The sequence below is a fragment of the Zalophus californianus genome, chromosome 8 (genome assembly GCF_009762305.2).
Source record: "Zalophus californianus isolate mZalCal1 chromosome 8, mZalCal1.pri.v2, whole genome shotgun sequence".
NCBI classification, from domain to species: domain Eukaryota; kingdom Metazoa; phylum Chordata; class Mammalia; order Carnivora; family Otariidae; genus Zalophus; species Zalophus californianus.
The window spans coordinates 12,270,871-12,290,658 of NC_045602.1; the positions used below are offsets into that span (position 1 = coordinate 12,270,871).

General features: G+C 35.9%; 1 protein-coding gene across 1 annotated transcript in view; it reads left to right on the top strand.

The window, feature by feature from the left end:
* The window catches only part of DDX1 (DEAD-box helicase 1), a 41,356-nt gene extending 22,013 nt beyond the window's left edge, over positions 1-19,343 (top strand). Inside the window, exons 14-26 of the mRNA XM_027622043.2 lie at positions 3,360-3,420; positions 7,266-7,364; positions 8,209-8,298; positions 9,076-9,264; positions 9,923-9,974; positions 11,962-12,108; positions 15,221-15,312; positions 16,650-16,722; positions 16,875-16,947; positions 17,029-17,071; positions 17,806-17,901; positions 18,195-18,315; positions 19,005-19,343. Coding sequence (XP_027477844.1) covers positions 3,360-3,420; positions 7,266-7,364; positions 8,209-8,298; positions 9,076-9,264; positions 9,923-9,974; positions 11,962-12,108; positions 15,221-15,312; positions 16,650-16,722; positions 16,875-16,947; positions 17,029-17,071; positions 17,806-17,901; positions 18,195-18,315; positions 19,005-19,135 — 1,267 coding nt within the window. The 3' untranslated portion in view covers positions 19,136-19,343. The remainder of the gene's footprint in view (positions 1-3,359; positions 3,421-7,265; positions 7,365-8,208; positions 8,299-9,075; positions 9,265-9,922; positions 9,975-11,961; positions 12,109-15,220; positions 15,313-16,649; positions 16,723-16,874; positions 16,948-17,028; positions 17,072-17,805; positions 17,902-18,194; positions 18,316-19,004) is intronic.
* Positions 19,344-19,788: the final 445 nt, after the last annotated feature.

Genomic DNA, 19,788 nt, shown 5'->3' on the forward strand with positions numbered 1-19,788 from the left:
TACCTTATAAACTACTCTGTGGGTTGATTTGTCACTTGATTTTTTTAATTACCTTTTTTATTGAAACATAATTCTCACACCATAAAAGTCACCATTTAAAGTGTACAGTTCAGTCCTTTTTGGCATAGTCAGGTTGTACCAGCATCACCACCGTGTGGTTTCAGAAACTTGGAATTGTTGACATCACACAGGACCATCTTTTTAATACTGATCTTTCCTACAAGTTAAACTTACTCAGGGATAAATTATACTTGATGCAATTTTTCAGGTAAAATAATTCTTAATTTTGTTTTGAGGATTGATGCATGTCACTAATTTGGGAACTATTTGAATACCTACTGTGTGTGAAGTCTTAGGCTCAGGGTCAGGGCCATAACAATGAGAAAGTCTTTGCTTTCACAGAATTAAGTGTGGGGGTGTGGGCCTTGTGTGAAAGGGAGAGGAACAGTGGAATAAATGGGATAGAATGCCTGGGGTACGAGAGGGAAAGTCGCTGTCGGAGGACACAACCAGGGCACCTGCTCGCCTAAGGGACTTGGAATTCTTCATGAGGGAGTGTATTTTGGAAGAATGTAAAATGCTAATATGAATGGATTTTTATGCTATAATTATGTGTAAAGATTAACGTGCTTATGGACAGGGACTGGAAGGGAAGATGAATAATAAAATCAATTTATTTGTTAAGAAGGTAAAATTGTGGTTTACTCATTTTGGTATTCTGTACAAATGAGCCTTCCTTGAAAACCCAGCTCAAGTCCTAGTCTGTGAAGCTAACCTGGCTGTACCAGCCCAGTCCTTTCTCCCTCCTGGGATACCACTGACTGTGTATGCCTCACCTTAATCCTTATACACTGTCACATGTTAGTGTTCCTTGTTTTAAATATGCATAGCTTTGCTCATCCCAATTTAGTTTTACAATCCTTAAGTCAAGGGCAGTTCTTTTATATTCCTCAAGCCTACAGTGCTTTGCACACAAGCATAGATTGGGGTGTGTGTATCTTCTGCTAAATTCGTAGGGATAAATATATCTGATAAGGAAAGTGGTTAAGATTATTGTAGCAGAAGAAATGATAGATTTAAGGACCATAGTTTCCAAACCTGGGAACTTAGGAACCTTATTTAAAGATATAAATTATTTATTGTTCTTCTCTTGGATATACTGAATCAGAATTTCCAGGGAATAGGAATTAGAATTTTTTGTTTTCTTAAGAATGGCAACTCTTCAGGTGATTCTTACCTAGATAATCTGGCATCTAATATTACCAGATTTAGGAAATGTAATGGCTCTAGAGTGGTAGGTGGTTAGGGACTATGCTAAGATAGTGGACATTCATAGGTGAGAAAGCACTTTGTGTTCTGTATTTCTCCTATCTAAATTGTTCAAGATGAAGGTAGGAAACCATAAAGCCAATTCTTAATCAGTCGTAGTGTTGTAAGACTCAGTGTTAAAATCATCCACTTTCTTAGTGTGTTCTAAGATTTTTTAAAAGATTGATCATTAAAAATAAAATTAATAAAGGAAGATACATGGTAGGTATTTCTGATTGAAAGTTATCTGGCTGTATCAGGACGTAATTTTGCCTGCTTTATAAGAAGGAGACAATCTTTTGGTAAACAGCTTTAGTGAGGTCTAGTTCACATACCATACAATCCACTCTTTATAAAGTGTTCAGGTTGCTTTTAGTTTTTATTATATTCACAGAGTTGTATAGCTATCAACAAAACCAATTTTTAAACTTTTTCCTCACCCTCAAAGGAAACACTGTACCTGTTAAGAGCCATTTGGTTTCCTCTTGACCTCTCCATGTCAAGGCAACCACTGATATATTTTCTGTCTATAGATTCGCCTCTTTTGGACATTTTACATAAATGGGATTGGGTGATAACATGCTTTCTTCTGACTCGCCTCTCTCACTTAGCATGATGTTGTCAGGGTTCAGTGTGGATCTGTGCTTAGTTCTTTTTTATTGCCCAAAAGTGTCCCATTTGTATGCATGCACCATGTTTTTGCTTATGCATCCATTAGTTGATGGACATTTGGGTTGTTACCACTTTTTGGCTACTGTGTTGTGAACATTAGTTTGCAAGTTTTTGTGTGGACATCATTTTCATTTCTTCTGGATATATACCTAGTAGTGGAATTGCTGGCTCATATAGTAGCTTCATGTTCAGTGTTTTCAGGAACCGCCCAACTGTGTTCTAAAGTGACACCATATTGCATTCCTAGTAGTTTTGTGTGAAGGTTCCAGTTTCTCCAAATCCTCATCAACACTTATCTCTCATTTTGATTATAGCCATCCTAATGGGTGTGAAGTAGTATCTTATGGTTTTGATTTGCATTTCCCTAATAGCTAATGATGTTGAACATCTTTTCTTATGCTTATTGGCCATTTGTAATGTCCACATTCTTTGCCCATTTTTCAATTGGGTTGTCTTTTTGTTGAGTTGTGAGAGTTCTTTATATATTCTGATACCCATGTAATATTATTTATTAGAAATAGGATTTGCAAATATTTTCACTCTCTTGATAGTGTCTTTGAAGTACCAAAGTTTTTAATATTGATGAGGTCCAATTTTTTTTTCATTTGTTGCTTTTGTTTTTGGTGTTGTATGTGATGAGACTTTGCCCAACACAAACTCATGAAAATTTACCCCTATGTTTTCTTCTAAGAGTTTTATAGGTTTATGTCTTATAATTGCAGTGTAATTCATTTTGAGCTAATTTTTGTGTGTAGTATAAAGAAGAGATTTAACTTCATTCTTTTGCATGTGCATATCCATTTGTTCCAGCGCCATTGGTGAAAAGACTGTTCTTCCCCCCCGCCCCCAGAATTGCCTTGGCATAAGATGATCTTTTTTAACCTAAACATAAGAAAAAAAAATTATAAGGAATGAGAAAAATTCAAACAATACAAAAGAATATCCTGTGAAAAATAAGTCTTTCACCCCAGTTTTTAGTTATCCTGCCTTGGAGGCAAGTTTTAAAAATTGATATTTATATATTCTTTCAGAGATATTTTATACACATACAGCCACAACTGTCCAAGAAGGTATAGATTGAAAGCAGATTTTGGAACCCCAGCAATTAACCTAGTACAGGAGGACATGGAGATGAACGAGAACTGGCATCCTCTGGGTTCTGAGCTTTCATGTGCTCCTTGGCATGTCGGCCTGCTCTAGCATTTATGTGGCTGCTAGAAATGAAGTGCTCGCTTTCCACCCTCCTGCAGCCTTTTGTTGTAGATTCTTTCTCACCTAACTCAACCTTCATTTCCACTTAAGAGAAATGGATACAATAAATCAAACAATAAAGGAAGCTTTAATCTTTTTTTATGTTATCATTATGGTATTTATTTCAGGGAGCTTCTGATAATTGGAGGTGTTGCAGCGCGGGATCAGCTCTCTGTTTTGGATAATGGGGTAAGTTGTACTTTTAATTTTTAAGAGGTTACATTATGAGTTGTCATTTTGGCAGTGTAGTTCTGTTGTGTTTCAAGAAAAATCAAGTGAGGCTGAAATTAGAACAAGATCAAAACAAAATTTGTTCAAAACATGTTGCAAGTATGTCTTTTTTCTTTTCCCAAGAGTATACAGCACCATAGTTACTTCCAAACCCCTCATGCAAAATTCAGCATACATGATTTTTTTTTTTTTTTTTGGTTTACCTTTTGAGCACTTGGAGATTTTCTTCTTGCTTTCTCATGAATTAAGAGTCCTTTCTTTTGAGGATAATGGAAAAAGAAGAAACTGGAGTTAGGAATAGAAATGGAAATCAAGTGGATTGCAGAGAATATAGACGTTTTGGCAGTGACCCAAGGGAAGGATGAAAAGTGATAAACTGTGGTTTTAGGAGGAGGGAGATGAGTGCAAATATGGGTCAGGGGAGTCTTACAGAGGGTGCTCAGGCATGCAGTTACAAAGGGCAAAGCTAGAACCAGGATCCTCATTTTTGGGGAATATTCTTAACTGGGCTCATCAATTTTGTGAAGCTAGATATAGAAAGGACTTCATAAAATATTTCATATGTATGAAATAACTTGCCTGTTTCAAATTTCTCTTCCCTTTCCTTTCCTAAATATTTTATCATTTAATCTAACCCACCTGATACTGAATCATAGCAAGGAAATATGTCCACTTCCTTCGGTTCCATTGGTGCCCTGTCAAATGAAATTTTATGCCGTATGGTTTAGATTGACCTGGTGTGACATCTTAAAAGCAAAGAATCCTATTACTGTACTTGTTAATACTATTTTAAGATAGTAATATTGCTTTGATAAGTTCTTATTTGCTGTGCTGTATTTTTCAGTGGTTGTAAGAGATTTAATGTTCATTCCCATTCTTGGCTCCTCAAACCCAAATCCATTTTCCTCATAAGTTATTAAGCTTCTTAACTCCTATTTTCCAGCTGTGGAGCTTTTAGGGAATTCTATATGCTTCTCAGTCATATCTAAAATTTGGTACTGGCTAAATCCAATGGCAATGTTATTCTGTGGCTTTCTTGACAGGATTCAGTTCCATTCTACTTAGGGAATCTAATATGTTCTCTTTCTTCTCTTTCCGTCTGTATTCTCTCCTCCTATGATCTCCCATCATCCTCTGGCTCAGCCTTAGTCCTATGTTATGTCTTGTGCTGGGCTAGAAGTCAGCTTTGGAATGAGAGAGTAGAACTATGTAATTTTTACAATTTTAAGAAGTTGCACAGTGGGCGCCTGGGTGGCTCAGTTGGTTAAGCGACTGCCTTCAGCTCAGGTCATGATCCTGGAGTCCCGGGATCGAGTCCCGCATCGGGCTCCCTGCTCAGCAGGGTGTCTGCTTCTCCCTTGGACCCTCCTCCGTCTCATGCTCTCTCTTCTCTATCTCATTCTCTCTCTCAAATAAATAAATAAAATCTTTAAAAAAAAAAAAAAAAAAGAAGTTGCACAGTTATGCAACATGTGCAGTTGAGGCCTAGAGGAATAGTTGGTGCTATTATACGGGGGTAGGGGGGGTTCCAATTTATCCTTTTTTAAACCTGAGAGACCCAGTGTCTATATTTCACATAAAGTGAGTTTTCACACTGACTTTAGCTGCTGAAATTGAGAGTGGAAACTCACATGTGGGCTGGAATCCTGTAGTAAAGAGATGTTACACACAGAACCAGAGTGATATTTTGCATTGCTATGTACGGCACCTGTGTCACAGTGCTTGGCACGTAGTTGGTTCTTAATACGTTAAACAGACCTTATCTTCATATTTTTAGGCACTATTCTCTACAATGAATTGAGACTTCCTTATAGTCATCAGTACAAATGAAATAGTCGCTTCCGAAAAGTTTTTAATTTTTCATGGGAATATAAATGCCTCATATTGGTTTATTTAGTCTGTTTAGTACAGTATTCTGCTTTTTCAAGGGGTGAGATATTGAAGTAATGATACTACAGTGATAAATTTGTTAGGAGAAAGTTATGTTTTTAGGTTACAGTGGAGAAAACAATTAAGAATAGAAGTCAGTTTTCAGGCCGTTTAATAGAGTAGAAGTTTTGTTTTGAATTGCCTAACTTATTGAATGATTTTATATAATATCTTATTTGTGCTCACACACACTCATCCTTATGTACACTTTAAAAATAACTTACCTTTGGGGTGCCTGGGTGGCTCAGTTGTTAAGCGTCTGTCTCTGACTTGGGTCATGATCCCGGGGTCCTGGGACCCGGCCCCGCATCGGGCTCCCTGCTCAGCAGGAAGCCTGCTTCTCCCTCTCCCACTCCCCCTGCTTGTGTTCCCTCTCTCGCTGTGTCTCTCTGTCAAAAAAAAAAATAAAAATAAATAAATAAAAAAAACTTACTTTGTTGGCTACTTTCTGGAAATGGACCAAGCACAGCTAAATGCTTAACATATATTTTCTTAGTCAGTTCTCACAGTAGCCCTCAGATAGTACTCTCCCCCATTTTTACAGATTAGGAAGAGGACTTATACTAAATATTAAGTCACTTCCCCAAGATGTTACAACTCCTAGGTAGAGCTTACTTCAAAACCCATATTCCTGATCACTATGAGCTTGATTAAAAGATGTGTGTGTGTGAATGGAAAATGTTCATTGTTTATACTGGTGTGGGGGTTCATTATTCTTTTCCCTTTGAGTATGTTTGAGAATTTTTATAATAAAAAGTTAAATAAAGGGGTGCCTGGGTAACTCAGTCGTTAAGCGTCTGCCTTCAGCTCAGGTCATGATCCCAGGGTCCTGGGACCTAGCCCCACATCGGGCTCCCTGCTCGGCGGGAAGCCTGCTTCTCCCTCTCCCACTCCCCCTGCTTGTGTTCCCCCTCTCGCTGTGTCTCTCTCTGTCAAATAAATAAATAAAATCTTTAAAAAATAAAAGTTAAATAAAACTTGTTCTTGAGTTAGACCTTTTCTCATGTTTGGACTGAGCTTTAAATCCCAGTTTGGGTACTTACAAGCTGTATCATTTAAGTTCTTGTGATTTTAGTATTCTAAACTTCAGTTTCCTCATTTAAAAATAGGACTAATTGGGGCACCTGGGTGGCTGAGTCAGTGAAGCATCCGACTCTTGATCTCAGCTCAGGTGTTGATCTCAGGGTCATGAGCTCAAGCCCCGCGTTGGGCTCCACACTGGGCTTGGAGCCTACTTAAAAAAGGGAATAATAATAGTGTTTTCTTGAGTGGTCATGAGATGATACAATACTTGTAAAACATTAGCACAGTGCCTGTTCATTGTAAGCACTTGACATGTAGTAATGTATTCCAAGGTAGTCAGATCGTCATCGTTCTCAACTATAACTACATTTATCAAGCACTTGGCGTACTAGGCATCACGTGATTTATGTATCTCATCTCTCAGTTGCCACAACCGTCTTACGATGTCAAAGGTGTTGCCCATTTCAAAAAAGAAAAAGTTGAAACTAGAAGAGGTGAACTAAGTTGAGGTCACACAACTGGGTAATGGTGGACCTGGGATTTGAATCCTGGTTTGATTTCAGAGTTCCCATAAATTCATTCACTCGGAAAATACAAGTTTTATATATTAGACTGTACATAACAGTTAAGGATGTCAAAATCAGTTACCAAAATCTTCACATTAATTCCAAACCAAATACAGGTTTGGTAATAGGGCATTATCTAGAGCTCCTGTCTTGAGAATTTTGAGCTGATGGAGACTGCTTTAGTATGCATGTTTTCACTGTAAGTAAACCACTGTTGGTTGCTGTTTTACGGTGATCATAATAGTGCTTTGGTTTTCATTAGGTGCTTCTTTTGATATTTTTCAGGTAGATATAGTCGTTGGCACTCCAGGAAGACTAGATGATTTGGTGTCAACTGGAAAACTGAACTTATCCCAAGTTAGATTCCTGGTCCTGGATGAAGCTGTATGTTGAAATATAGTTATGCTTTAAAAAAAAAAAATGTTTGCTTATGTTTTTGGAGATAAAAATATGTTAAAATGATGAAAAAAACCACAATTCGGTCATAATCCCAATACCTAGAAATAATCATTATTACCAGTTTGGTATATTTTCATCCACTCCTTGTATTTATATAAATACTATTTTATGTGGTAAATCAAGCTATGTGAATCTAGGAAACCCTTTTTTTTCCCTTAATAAAGTATAAGTATTTCATGTCCTTATTTGTGAACAATTTTTAAAGGTTGTCTAGTGCTCTGTTATATGGATACTTCATGATTTATTTAACCCCTCTTGTGACTAGATATATTGATTTGTTTTTTACTCCAAATAGTTATCTTTGTTGGTACATAGATTATTTTACACATTACAATTATTTTTTCATGTCATAGTTGCACAATGTGAACTCTAAGGACATTAATGTCTTGGAGCCTCTTGAGATGTACTTCCAGAGTATTTTCAATATGAATTGAGGTGGTTTTTTAGCACTGAGGATTTTTGTTTTCATTTGTTCATATTAAAATCGTGTGCTTAAGGATATATGGTAGGAGCGGTTATCTCTCGTATTCATTCTAGAATACTGGAGTATAGTTTTTGGATTGTTTATTGTCAGCTTTTTCATATTTTAGTCACATGGAATTTAAAGTTGAATTTATAATTTGTCTTTATCTGATAGGAAATAATCATTGAGAATATGGGGATATGTTTGTTTATGAATTCATTTCCATTATCTTTCTACATTTGATTTACAAAAGAAGGATTCAGGTATTGATTTAAAAATGTATGCTTTTCTTTGCTTCTCATTCAGGATGGGCTTCTTTCTCAAGGTTACTCTGATTTCATAAATAGGATTCACAATCAGATTCCTCAGATTACCTCTGATGGGAAAAGACTTCAGGTATGAAATGACGGATGCATCTTAAAATACATGTGGACAATTTTTATGTGTTAATGCTTATTTTGTTTTGTTTTACATTTTGTTTGTGTCTTCTGATTTAATTGCTGTATAAAACATTTTCTTTATTACCTGAGCAAATAGTACACACAAAGAAACAGTCTTAAAAGCTGCTTGTAGAAATGAAGGAGAAGGGAACTTGAGGAAATTAGGTGTCACAAAAGATGATAAGTAAAAAATTCTTAGTTGTTTTTTTCTACAGAGCATTTAGAGTTTATATTCCAGACTGTGAGTACTGCTTCCTGTTTGAGGGGGCAATATCTTGAGCTGTTGAATAACAGTTGTTTTCTTCATCATATTTCTTAAAATATTACTCTTATTTTTCTCACCCTTCTTTCCTAGGAAGAATTTGAGAGGTAGAAGAGGCTTTAAGGGGGAGAGAAGGGAATTAATAGTAAGTTAAGATTTTAGATCTTCAGAAACCTCTTCATCTTAGTGTGTAGGACCTTGTGGAATCGATGGCATGGTTTCTGTGGCAGTGGGGGACTTGGTGTGAGCGAGGGGACTCGGTGTGAGCGAGGGGACTCACTGTGAGTGAGGGGACTGTAGATCAGAGAGATTAACCAACCCAAAGTCATACCACTAGTTGCTACTGCAGGGTCAGGTATTAAACTCATCTGTAGATTCCGGGTTAACAGACTTTGGACCCCATATTAGTATTCATACGGTAGAATTATTATTGTAAAATAAAAGTTGATCTAAATTTTTTTTTCCTCTTAGGTGATTATTTGCTCTGCTACTTTGCATTCTTTTGATGTGAAGAAGCTGTCTGAGAAGATAATGCATTTTCCCACGTGGGTTGATTTAAAAGGAGAAGACTCCGTTCCGGACACTGTACACCATGTTGTTGTCCCAGTGAATCCCAAAACTGACAGACTCTGGGAAAGGCTTGGGAAAAACCACATTAGAGTGAGTACTTTACACTTTTAACATTTGTGGAGAATAAGACTTTCATAAACTAGCTTAACCTTGGGCTCTTAGTGATACTTATAGCCAGATATTGTACCTAAGAAAAGAGAAGTCCAGCACATTGACCAGAAAAGTTTAGGCCTTGAGAGTGCAGAATAACTGATGGGCTTTTATTTTTTTCTCTGTAAGAGTTACTTTTAACGATCATCTTCCTTGATGTAATTTTTATAAATGAGTAGGATTATGTGTATACATAGATCTAATTTCAGACACAATGATTGCTATTTTTAATAATATTTTAGTGTCCTCTTGAGGTTCCTTATTTTCCTAAAAATCAATTCCATGTGCCCATCTGGTCTTCCCCCCCCCCACTATTCTTAGATTTACCTTTATAAAATAAAGGTGTGTTATAGTAAATATACAACATTCTAAAAGCCACCTTTGCGTTTTTATTATTACATTTAAAAATGGTTAGCCTTAGATCCACAGTTAAGAAAGGGTTTTCTAAATCTGAAGAATGGTTTTGCCTATATACTCTAAAGATGTATGTCTGAAATGCAGTCCAAAGTTAGAAACATTTTTCCCTTTAAAAAAAATATCTGTTTGGAATCCTTACTTAGCCACTTGCTACCCCTTTTATATCATTTTCTTTTGATAGACTGATGATGTACATGCAAAAGATAACACAAGACCTGGTGCTAATAGTCCCGGTAAGTTGAATGCATGAACAAATAAATGAATGAATGAATGAATGGGTGAATGAATTAATGAATAAATGGTGTTGAAAGATTTTGAAAATGAATTGGTTTGTCTTACTGAATTTATGCCCTATTTTCATGAAGGATTGAGGTGACCTACCAAATTAGAACAGGAAATCAAAATAAAAGCAATAAAAATAATAAGGAAAATGGGGGAAATTGCTGTTACCAGTGAACTTAGAGCAGTATTAATCACTGAATTTCACATGTTAGTCTGCTGGCATCCAAGTCATATTTTGGATTTGGGAATTCTTATTTATCGTGGGCTATCAGCAAATTTCTCTGGCAGCAGATTTTATTTTGGTCCTGAATTCCAGGAGAAATGTCACGTAGATTCTTTGTTGAGGGAATTAAGTAACAAAGGAAAATGTCTTTAGCTTACAACTTTGTGAAAGATACAGAAATTATCTTGAAATATGTTATCTATTCTTTTTGTGTGTGGTAAAGTATACCTAACACAAAATTTCCCATTGTAACCATTTTCAAGTGGATCAAGTTCAGTGGCATGAAGTACATTCCTACTTTGCATCCATTGCCACTATCCATCTCCAGGATTTTTTCATCTTCGTAAACTGAATATCATTAAACCATTAAATATTTATCAGTTTTTTTAAAAAGCTGAACATTTAATTCAATGAAGATACTTTTGTGCAGAGAGGAGACCGTTTGTTTCAGGTGCATAATATTTTAAAGATCTATGAAGGTACATTGTTTTGCAAGGATAGTGCTTATAGAACCTAGAGTAGATCACAGACCCATTAGGCTGCGTGTTTGATGTCAGATGTCTCAGCTGGATCATTGGGAAGCGTGAGACTGCCCTTGCTTCACGGTTGGACTCATGGGTAGACTTATGACAAGTATCCGAAAGGTGAATTTTCTGAAATCTTGATTAAATAGTGTCCCTTTGAATTCAGTTTTATGTGCAGTTCCAAATTTATAAAGTGCTTGCTCACTAGCCTTATTGTTAGAGAAGGGCAGAGACGCTGGTGGTTCAAAATAGTGTATCCTCCCACTGTTGGAGAATGCATTTTATAAAATAAAAATTGTTACTTCGTGTATTTTTTCTTGTAAGTGTTTTGCTTAAGTTTATACAACAATTAGGTATGACTAGAGAGACTTCAGAAATATGGTGGATTACAGAATTAAAATTTCACATTAGATAGTTGGTAACCGTAGTGCAACTTCCTACTGAAACAGAGATGGGGGGTGATGGCTAAGAAATGACTTAGTTTGACATACAGTTTTTATTCTGTAGAGCGAAGTATGAACTTTCTGATGTTAGATTGATTTAAAAAGTACATTAATTGGGGCGCCTGGGTGGCTCAGTCGTGAAGCGTCTGCCTTCAGCTCAGGTCCCATGATCCCAGGGTCCTGGGATCGAGCCCCGCATCGGGCTCCCTGCTCCGTGGGAAGCCTGCCTCTCCCTCTCCCACTCCCCCTGCTTGTGTTCCCTCTCTCGCTGTGTCTCTCTCTGTCAAATAAATAAATAAAATCTTTAAAAAAAAAAGTACATTAATTATTTTTAAAAGGGGTTAAAATAATTGACTAAACATTTATTGAGCAGTTAGGGAAGTTAATGCAAGGCAGAATATGATTAGTTGTCCGTGAGAGGTAGAAACAGTTTTGTTGTAGGTATGAAGTTCTGTTTACTCGTGTGTTTGTATGTCAGTTTTCCCTCATAAGAAGTATGGTTATAGGTGTTTTGGTGCCCCCTAAACTGGCACAAATGTACATTAACAGAAATAGAAATAAATGAGTGAATGGATATTTTCTCACCATTTCATCCTATCTTAATCTTACTTACTTTTGTCAGTAATACTTATATTAAAACAGAGTGTTTTAGATGAGTTAAGCAGTAAGTCTATGATTGTAATTGTGTGTGTTTATAACAATTTTAGATTGAAATTCTTTTTCCGTTTTTGTTGTTATGGTATTCAAGAGATGTGGTCTGAAGCTATTAAAATCCTGAAGGGGGAGTATGCTGTCCGGGCAATCAAGGAACACAAGATGGATCAAGCAATTATTTTCTGTAGAACCAAAATTGACTGTGATAACTTGGAGCAATATTTTATGCAACAAGGAGGAGGTAATATTTCCTCACTTAAAATAAATTGTGTTTATCTCCTCATTTAATAGATTATTAGTCTCATGTTGTTGAGGCCTAGAGTGCTTGCACAGAATTTAAAGTAGTGGTGGTGTATTGTGAGTATCTATGCTCATCTAGTACTTTTTCATAGGATAAGCCCCAGGAAAACAGTGAGGGCTTTCCAGGTTCAGTAGAGTGTTCTGAGGCCCTGCTGTCATTTGGAAGAAGGGTAATGTTATTGATTAACTTTAATATTAAAATTTCAAGTATAATCATTAAATAATAGAATGTATATCTTCTAAACCAATGAGGAAAAAACCATCTTAAAAAAGCTAAGAAAGCAAGAGGAAAAATAATAAGAAAAAGCAGAATGGTTAGAAATTATGGAGTAAGATGGCTGGTGGAAAAATCTGAGCATATGAGTAAACACTGTGTATCAGTGGACTGAAGTCCTCGTTTAAAAAGCATAGATGGTGGTTAGACTGCTATATCCTATTTACAAGAGACATACTTAAAACCTGAGGACATGGACAGATTGAAAGAGCTGAAAAAATATATGTATCAGCTAAACTACTAATCAAAAGACAGTTGGTTTAGCTATATTAACAAGAGATGCAGTAGAATTTAAGACAAAAATATTAACTAGAAATAAAGGTCACTATGTAATCAAATAGTTAACCTACAATGAATATATGATGATTCTAATGTTATGCTCCTTATAACATGAAATAAATAAACCAACATGAAGAGATGCTCAACATGCTCAGTCGTTAGGGAAATGCAAAGTCACAATGTAATACCATTGTACGCTCATTGTAATGGCTGGATTAAAAATACAACGCCAGATTTTGGTGAGGATGTGGAACAGCTGGAGCACTCATACTAGTTGCTGCGCAGCCACGTCGGTAAAAGGTCTTACATTTTTAAATAAAATTGACATTGCTGTCTTATGGCTTAGTAATTCAATTCCTAAATATTTACTCAAGATAAGTAAAATTTATCCAAGATTTATTGACAAAAGCTATGGGCAAGAATGGTCATAGCAGCTTTATTTATTATAGCCCCAAACTGAAGATATACCAGGTGGCTCTCAGTAGGGGAATGGCTTAAATCAGATGTGAAATCTTTTCAGTGGAATACTGCTTGGTGATACAAAGGAGCGGATTCAGCAGCTGGGGGTGAATTTCAGACAACTTGCAGAATGAAAGATTTCTTACACAAGCCTATATTCTGTATGATTCCATTTGCGTGAAGTTCTAGAAGAGTCAGAATTAATCTGTAAGGGGAAGAAACCCACAATAGTGGTTTTTCCCCAGCAGAATGGAAGTGGGGTTAACTGGGAAAGGGCATGAGGGTACTTTGTGGAGTGGCATTCATATTCCCTATCTTGACAGGGCTTTGGGCTGCATAGGTGCATGCATTTGTCAAAACTCAGTAGATACACACTTAAGATTTGTACATTTCCTTGTATGTAACTTTCACCTGGAAGGAAAATCATAAAACCTAAATAAATAACTGCATCTCTAGTTAAGGAGGTGCATGCTGAACTGTGTACAGATACTTGCAATTTACATTGAAATGTATCAAAAATATAAAAATAAATTCATAGGAAAAAGGGCTAGATAGACAGTAAAGGAAATACAGTAAATGTTAATGGTATAATCTAGGAGGTGAAAATATAGCTATCTACTTTTAGAATTCTTTCATTGTTGCTGTGTTTGAAAGTACAATGTAAAAATATATAAAGCAAAAATTGACAGATGTACAAGGTAACAGATAAATCCTGCTTTCATAATGGGGAGAACTCTAACACATCTCTTTTTGTAATTGATAATACATCAGGGAGCCAGAAAACTCAAAACATTTTAAAAAGTTGGAACAAATGGTCATATGAAGAACAGGTTATATTGTTCATTACAGTGAACTGTTTAGTACCTTCCCCCCGCCCCGCCCCCAAGTCATAGCAAACAGACTTGCTTGGTTGTTTTTAGTTACAGCAGCTGTTTTGTAATACTTCCTGTCCGTATTGGTTTTGAATGGAGGATTATTTGATTATTTGGTTAGAAATGCCATTGCTCAAGCAGTAATATTCTTTAGTTCTTTTTACCTTCCTTCCCTAAGTATTCTGGGTACCTTTGTCTAAAAACCAAGTTTCCAAAACCAAAATAACACAATATATACCAGAACTTCAGAGGTTTAAGAGAGGGAATTAAGGATCCCTCCCTTCTCTCTACACAGTTCAACTGGGGAGTAGGAGTGTATTTGTGATATTTTCCTAAACCACCTGAATTCAGAATGCAATAAGACCTAAGCTGTAGGCCTCTGGAAGTTCTGATTAGTTATTATTTCTTCTCTGCATAATTAGTTCTTGTGTTAGTCATTTTGGGTGGGTAGCTTTCATAATATATTTTTCCTTGAATTCTGAAGTAATTTTATTGAACCTAAACTTTACTGTGGAGAGTAGTTACGGCATAATTGTTACTCTGTGCTCATACTGGAGCCTACAGGTTCTGTTGTGCTCTAGAAGGCTGTTTACCCTTACTTTGGTCTGGACTGGACTGCTTTTTGTTACTATATCTACTTGAGCTTTATTTTTAGGATTGGCTACCACTGCATCTGCCTTTCCATCCTACCAGTTTGCTTCTAATCTGCTTTGGCCAGGGTACCTCCAGAGGATGGTAGGCTTGTGGATGTGGCCTTTAGTAAGGGCATGAACTTCATAATGCCTCTTTTGTTCTTCCAAGATAGATCTCTCTTGTCTACATTTTTTGGTTCTTTGCTTTATATGGGATAGGAGAGGTTCCTGCTATACATGTATGTTTTCCTTTTAGTAACACATCTTAATTGGCATACTGTTCTGTCTACTTCTGCAGATCAGGAAAAGTGACTTAAAAATGTCCTTCAAAGCAAATCAGTTCTAATGCTCATGGAGTTTATTTTAATGGCATTTCACCTATGACAGAAATTGTGTTAACCATGGTTTATGGCAGATTGGGGTATAGATTTCTGTAGAATTATATGGCACCATTGTAGTCTGAGTGTTGTTGGTTTTTTGACATATTCTTTGGTGTAATATTTTCCAAGGTTAACTGTTTAATGTGCTTTTCACCAGGACCTGATAAAAAAGGACACCAGTTCTCATGTGTTTGTCTTCATGGGGACAGAAAGCCTCATGAAAGGAAGCAAAACTTGGAAAGATTTAAGGTAGTGCTATTTAGTTGATTGTATTTCCTTAATAATTAAGAGGAGATTTGTAGCCAATTTTAATCAGTTCCAGTTAATATTATTAAAGCCATTCTTGTCCTAGAAATTTCAAAAGATTTTTACCCTGTTGGAATATCCTTGCCATGACAGCAGGGCTTAGTCATCTTTAGCAGTCAATAGTAAATTAATATATTCTCTGCACAACACTGCTGTGATAAGAATTTTCAACTTAAGTTTTAGTTAAATTCTTTCAGGTAGATATTTTTAGGAGAAGCATCACGGGATAGTTAAACTGTGTCTGTGAGTCTTATTTTTTTTAACAGTTTGTAGTAATACCCCTAGAGAAGTTAATTTGTAGATTAATTTAAGATAGGTATCAAGAATATGGTTTTGTGGAATTAAAAATACTTGTAATTGTTTGGGGCACACTGTCTCGTTACATCCTGGCAGCCCGGGAACAGGTTGGTTAGCTCTTGGTGGAGGTGGGGAGGGCTTGAGCCATTTAGAACACAAGGTCAGTAGCCTCCACCCACTCCATTCTCATTACTTACTAGTGTGTTTACCCCAGTGCAGACAGAGTACAAATAGTATTTTCTCTCAGACCCATCATATGAATAAAAGGTGGGAAGAACTGAGCTTAGGAACTTTGGGTTATGCTTCCACACTGAGCAGAATGTGGGTATTGAAGCATGTTTTATGGTCGCATTTCAGTGTGTGTGTCGGACCATCTCTACCCAGGGTCTTATGCTGGACCCCAGCTCAGCATCCCTTCCCCACCCCGTCTCTAACTTTGCTGTGCCTTGGGGCACAAATGGCATCCAGAGACTAATTTGTATTTCCTTGGTGAGAGCACTGGGGCCCACTCTCTGTTCCCTTGTCTTAGGATTTTGTCTGTTGTCACAAAAAGTGTAACCTAAAGGTAAAATACCTAGTATTCTGAATTTATTTTAATATAAGGGTAAAGATAATGCTTATATTATAACATTTTTGTTCTATTTTATCTTTCCTTTTTTTTTAATTTTATAAACTTTCTTTTGAATTATCAGTCAGGATTTCTAAAGATAAAGCCAAATTATAGCAGTTTAATGTCTTTGGTGTGAGAAAAAAGAAAATAAAAAATGAATCCAGTTATTGATTTATTCACCTTAAATGTCTTGTTTTAGTAGATCATAACTTAAAAATTTAAGATATGGTGCAGTGCATTATGAATATCTGTACCTCTAATCTGATAGTAACACATTAGTTATTAGAGGTCTCATTTACTGGAATGGTAGTATTTCTATTTATTTTTTAGTCTATGTCCTAATAAATTCCTTTCTCTCCTCTCTTCTCTTTAGAAAGGAGATGTAAGATTCTTGATTTGCACAGATGTAGCCGCCAGAGGAATTGATATCCATGGTGTTCCTTATGGTAAAAAGAAAGTTTGATAACTGCAATTTAAATTTTGTGGAATTCAAAGTTAACCCTCTGATGTTTTTGAAATATTTAGAACATCAAACATCTAATAAGGTTGAAAATTTTAGAAATTAATGGCAATTGGTAATAATTATTTTGATTTGCAGTTATAAACGTCACCTTGCCTGATGAAAAGCAAAACTATGTACATCGAATTGGCAGAGTAGGAAGAGCTGAAAGGTACTGCTGTAATTTTTTTTTTTTTTTTATGCTTCTATGCTTCCGGAATAAAGTCTAATAAAGACTTCTAAAATCTTTCAGGATGGGTCTGGCCATTTCCCTGGTGGCAACAGAGAAAGAAAAGGTAATCTTTTCAGTGCTGTATTATATTCATTGTTTGTGTTGTCATTTTAGATGTTGGAAGTAAAAGCAGTTTGGTTTTTCCATTTACATTGAATTCAGTTGCATATGGAATATAAATGAACTTTTTAATGGCATCTTTTTCTCCATATTCTTGAATGGACCTGCAGTAGGATGAAATTTAGAAAGGAAAAATGCAAAATGTAATTTTCACTAATAGCTTTAATGTACTTGATTTCACCAAAAACTATTTAAGCCCTCCCTGACATCATGTCAGAGAAAACTTTTGTGGGAGAGGGTGGTAACTTATTATTTTGTAATATAATTTGATATAATTTTATGGAATAGTTTCAAGAATAAGGAATTCCCATAAACTCATTGTCCAAACTAGTTGTTCATTTTGCTTTTTGCTATTTGCTTTATTATAGAAAGCATTTGGACCTTATTTATACCATTCTCCAGTATTTACTTTTTCATCCTTGTCTTTATCTGAGAATTCGTTTCTGTAATTGACATGCATTTTAGGAAGACTTCAGGATTATTCTCAAAAAGAACTTTTTCAGAAGACCTAGTTAATGAGCTCCTGAATGGTGGTAGTAATTGGATGACATACCATACTGCAGTCTGTTTTCCTTGTTCCTTGGGGACAGAAAGTATTTAAAAAACTAATTGAGAATACAAATATCTAGCATGTTTCAGTCTCCATACATGTTAATATTTTTTCCATCTTTCATGTAGGTTTGGTACCATGTATGTAGCAGCCGTGGAAAAGGATGTTATAACACAAGACTCAAGGAAGATGGTGGCTGTACCATATGGTACAATGAGATGCAGGTAAGACTCCTAAAAAACGTACTAAAATTGGCAAAAATAGACCACATTTAATTATAAAAGTAATACCTCAGCTTTTATCTATTTGTTAGCTGTGAGGAACAGTAGTAATTGATTATAAAGTTCGTTATAGTTTTGTAAATTGTAACTTGTGAGTTTATCTCTTCAGAAATCTAACTTCCATTTATCCTAAGTATTATAGTCCTCCTGGTTTTATTGGACACTGTTAAAATGCAACTCTGTCAAAATGAAATTTTTATTTGAAAATGCTTTTTATATTTCCTTTCCTCTCTTAGTTGCTGTCTGAGATAGAAGAGCATCTGAATTGCACCATTTCTCAGGTTGAACCAGATATAAAGGTACCAGTGGATGAATTTGATGGCAAAGTCACCTATGGTCAGAAAAGGGCCGCTGGTGGTGAGTTTTGAATTACTTTAATTTCTATTTTAAATGTGAATGTGTCCTTCTTGGGCTTCAATGTGTAGAAGAGAGTAATTTCATACCATCATGGTACGTGTCTATTTTTAGTTTATTAATCATTTCCTCATTAACTCTCATAGCACGGTATCCATACCTGTCTTGTAGCATTTTTTTGGTTGTGTGATTTGTATGCGAATGAAGAACAGCGGCTTAGCTGTTTCTCTTGAGGTATTAATGTTACAAAGAGTAGTTGAACATTTATGGAATTATTAGGAAGTGAATATAATGGCAGTTTTGAAAAAAGAATTGAAAACCTTTGATTTAATTTCAAGTGGTAACCCAGCATACTATTTCCTTTGCCTGGAATGCCCTTAGCTCATTCCTGAAAATTTTTTTTTTAAGATTCAGGGTAGTGAGCCTAGTGGTTTGAAAACCGAAAAAAAAAAAAAAAAACAAGGAGTGGAGGAGGGGTTGCTAGGGGCCTGGGGACACTATTAGCGAGGTCTGATCATTCATTTATATGGATTTAACGTCTTTAAAACTCACTTGTGGAGATGACTTGCCCGGTAGTACATTTTTATTGCTAGAAGCAATGTATAAATGGATGTAATTGAGCCAGAGTATTGCTGACAAGTTATTTCAAGCATGTCATTTACATTACTTTATAATTTGTGTGTGTGATGCAGGTGGAAACTATAAAGGCCATGTGGATATTTTGGCACCTACAGTTCAAGAGTTGGCTGCCCTTGAAAAGGAGGCGCAGACATCTTTCCTGCATCTTGGCTACCTTCCTAACCAGCTGTTCAGAACCTTCTGATTTTAACGTACACTGAATAAGATTTGAGTAATAAAAGTCTGTAGTCTTAAAACTCTAAAACAGTTGTATTGCTTCCAAGCAGCAGTATTTATAGTAACATAAGCTATTAATGCTAACTCTTCCATGTCAAGAAACATTAATCTTAGGAATTCTTCATAAAATGGCAACCTAATGAGAATAATAAATTTGATGACTATATTTTTATGAAGGTTTGCGTCTTATTTTTAAAGTTATTTGATAGTTTTCTTTTTCAAGAAAACTATGGCTTGATGAGGTAAAGTTTATGGGTATGTGAATTTGGCAGAGGACCTGTGTGGAACCACCAGTGAATATCTTGAGTAGAATTTATCATAGGAAGTGATCCTAAATGGAGATGTTCTTGAGATGTTATAGTTACCTAGGTATACGCTGAAGCCGGAGGAAACTCGTGACAGGAAAGAAAATTGGATGATCCCAAGGCAGAAGGACAGCTTGGTTAGTTTTAGGGGGCCTGGAGTTTTTTAGAGAGGTAGAAAGGGTTCTGTGTCTAAGGATTGAAGACTGGTGTGTGATGGTGATGGTAAAGATGTATCTTGGAAGGTTTACCTTCTTTCTAAGAACCTTTCTTTCCAGAGGATAGTTACTTATAAAGATAAAACTATTCTGTTTTTCTA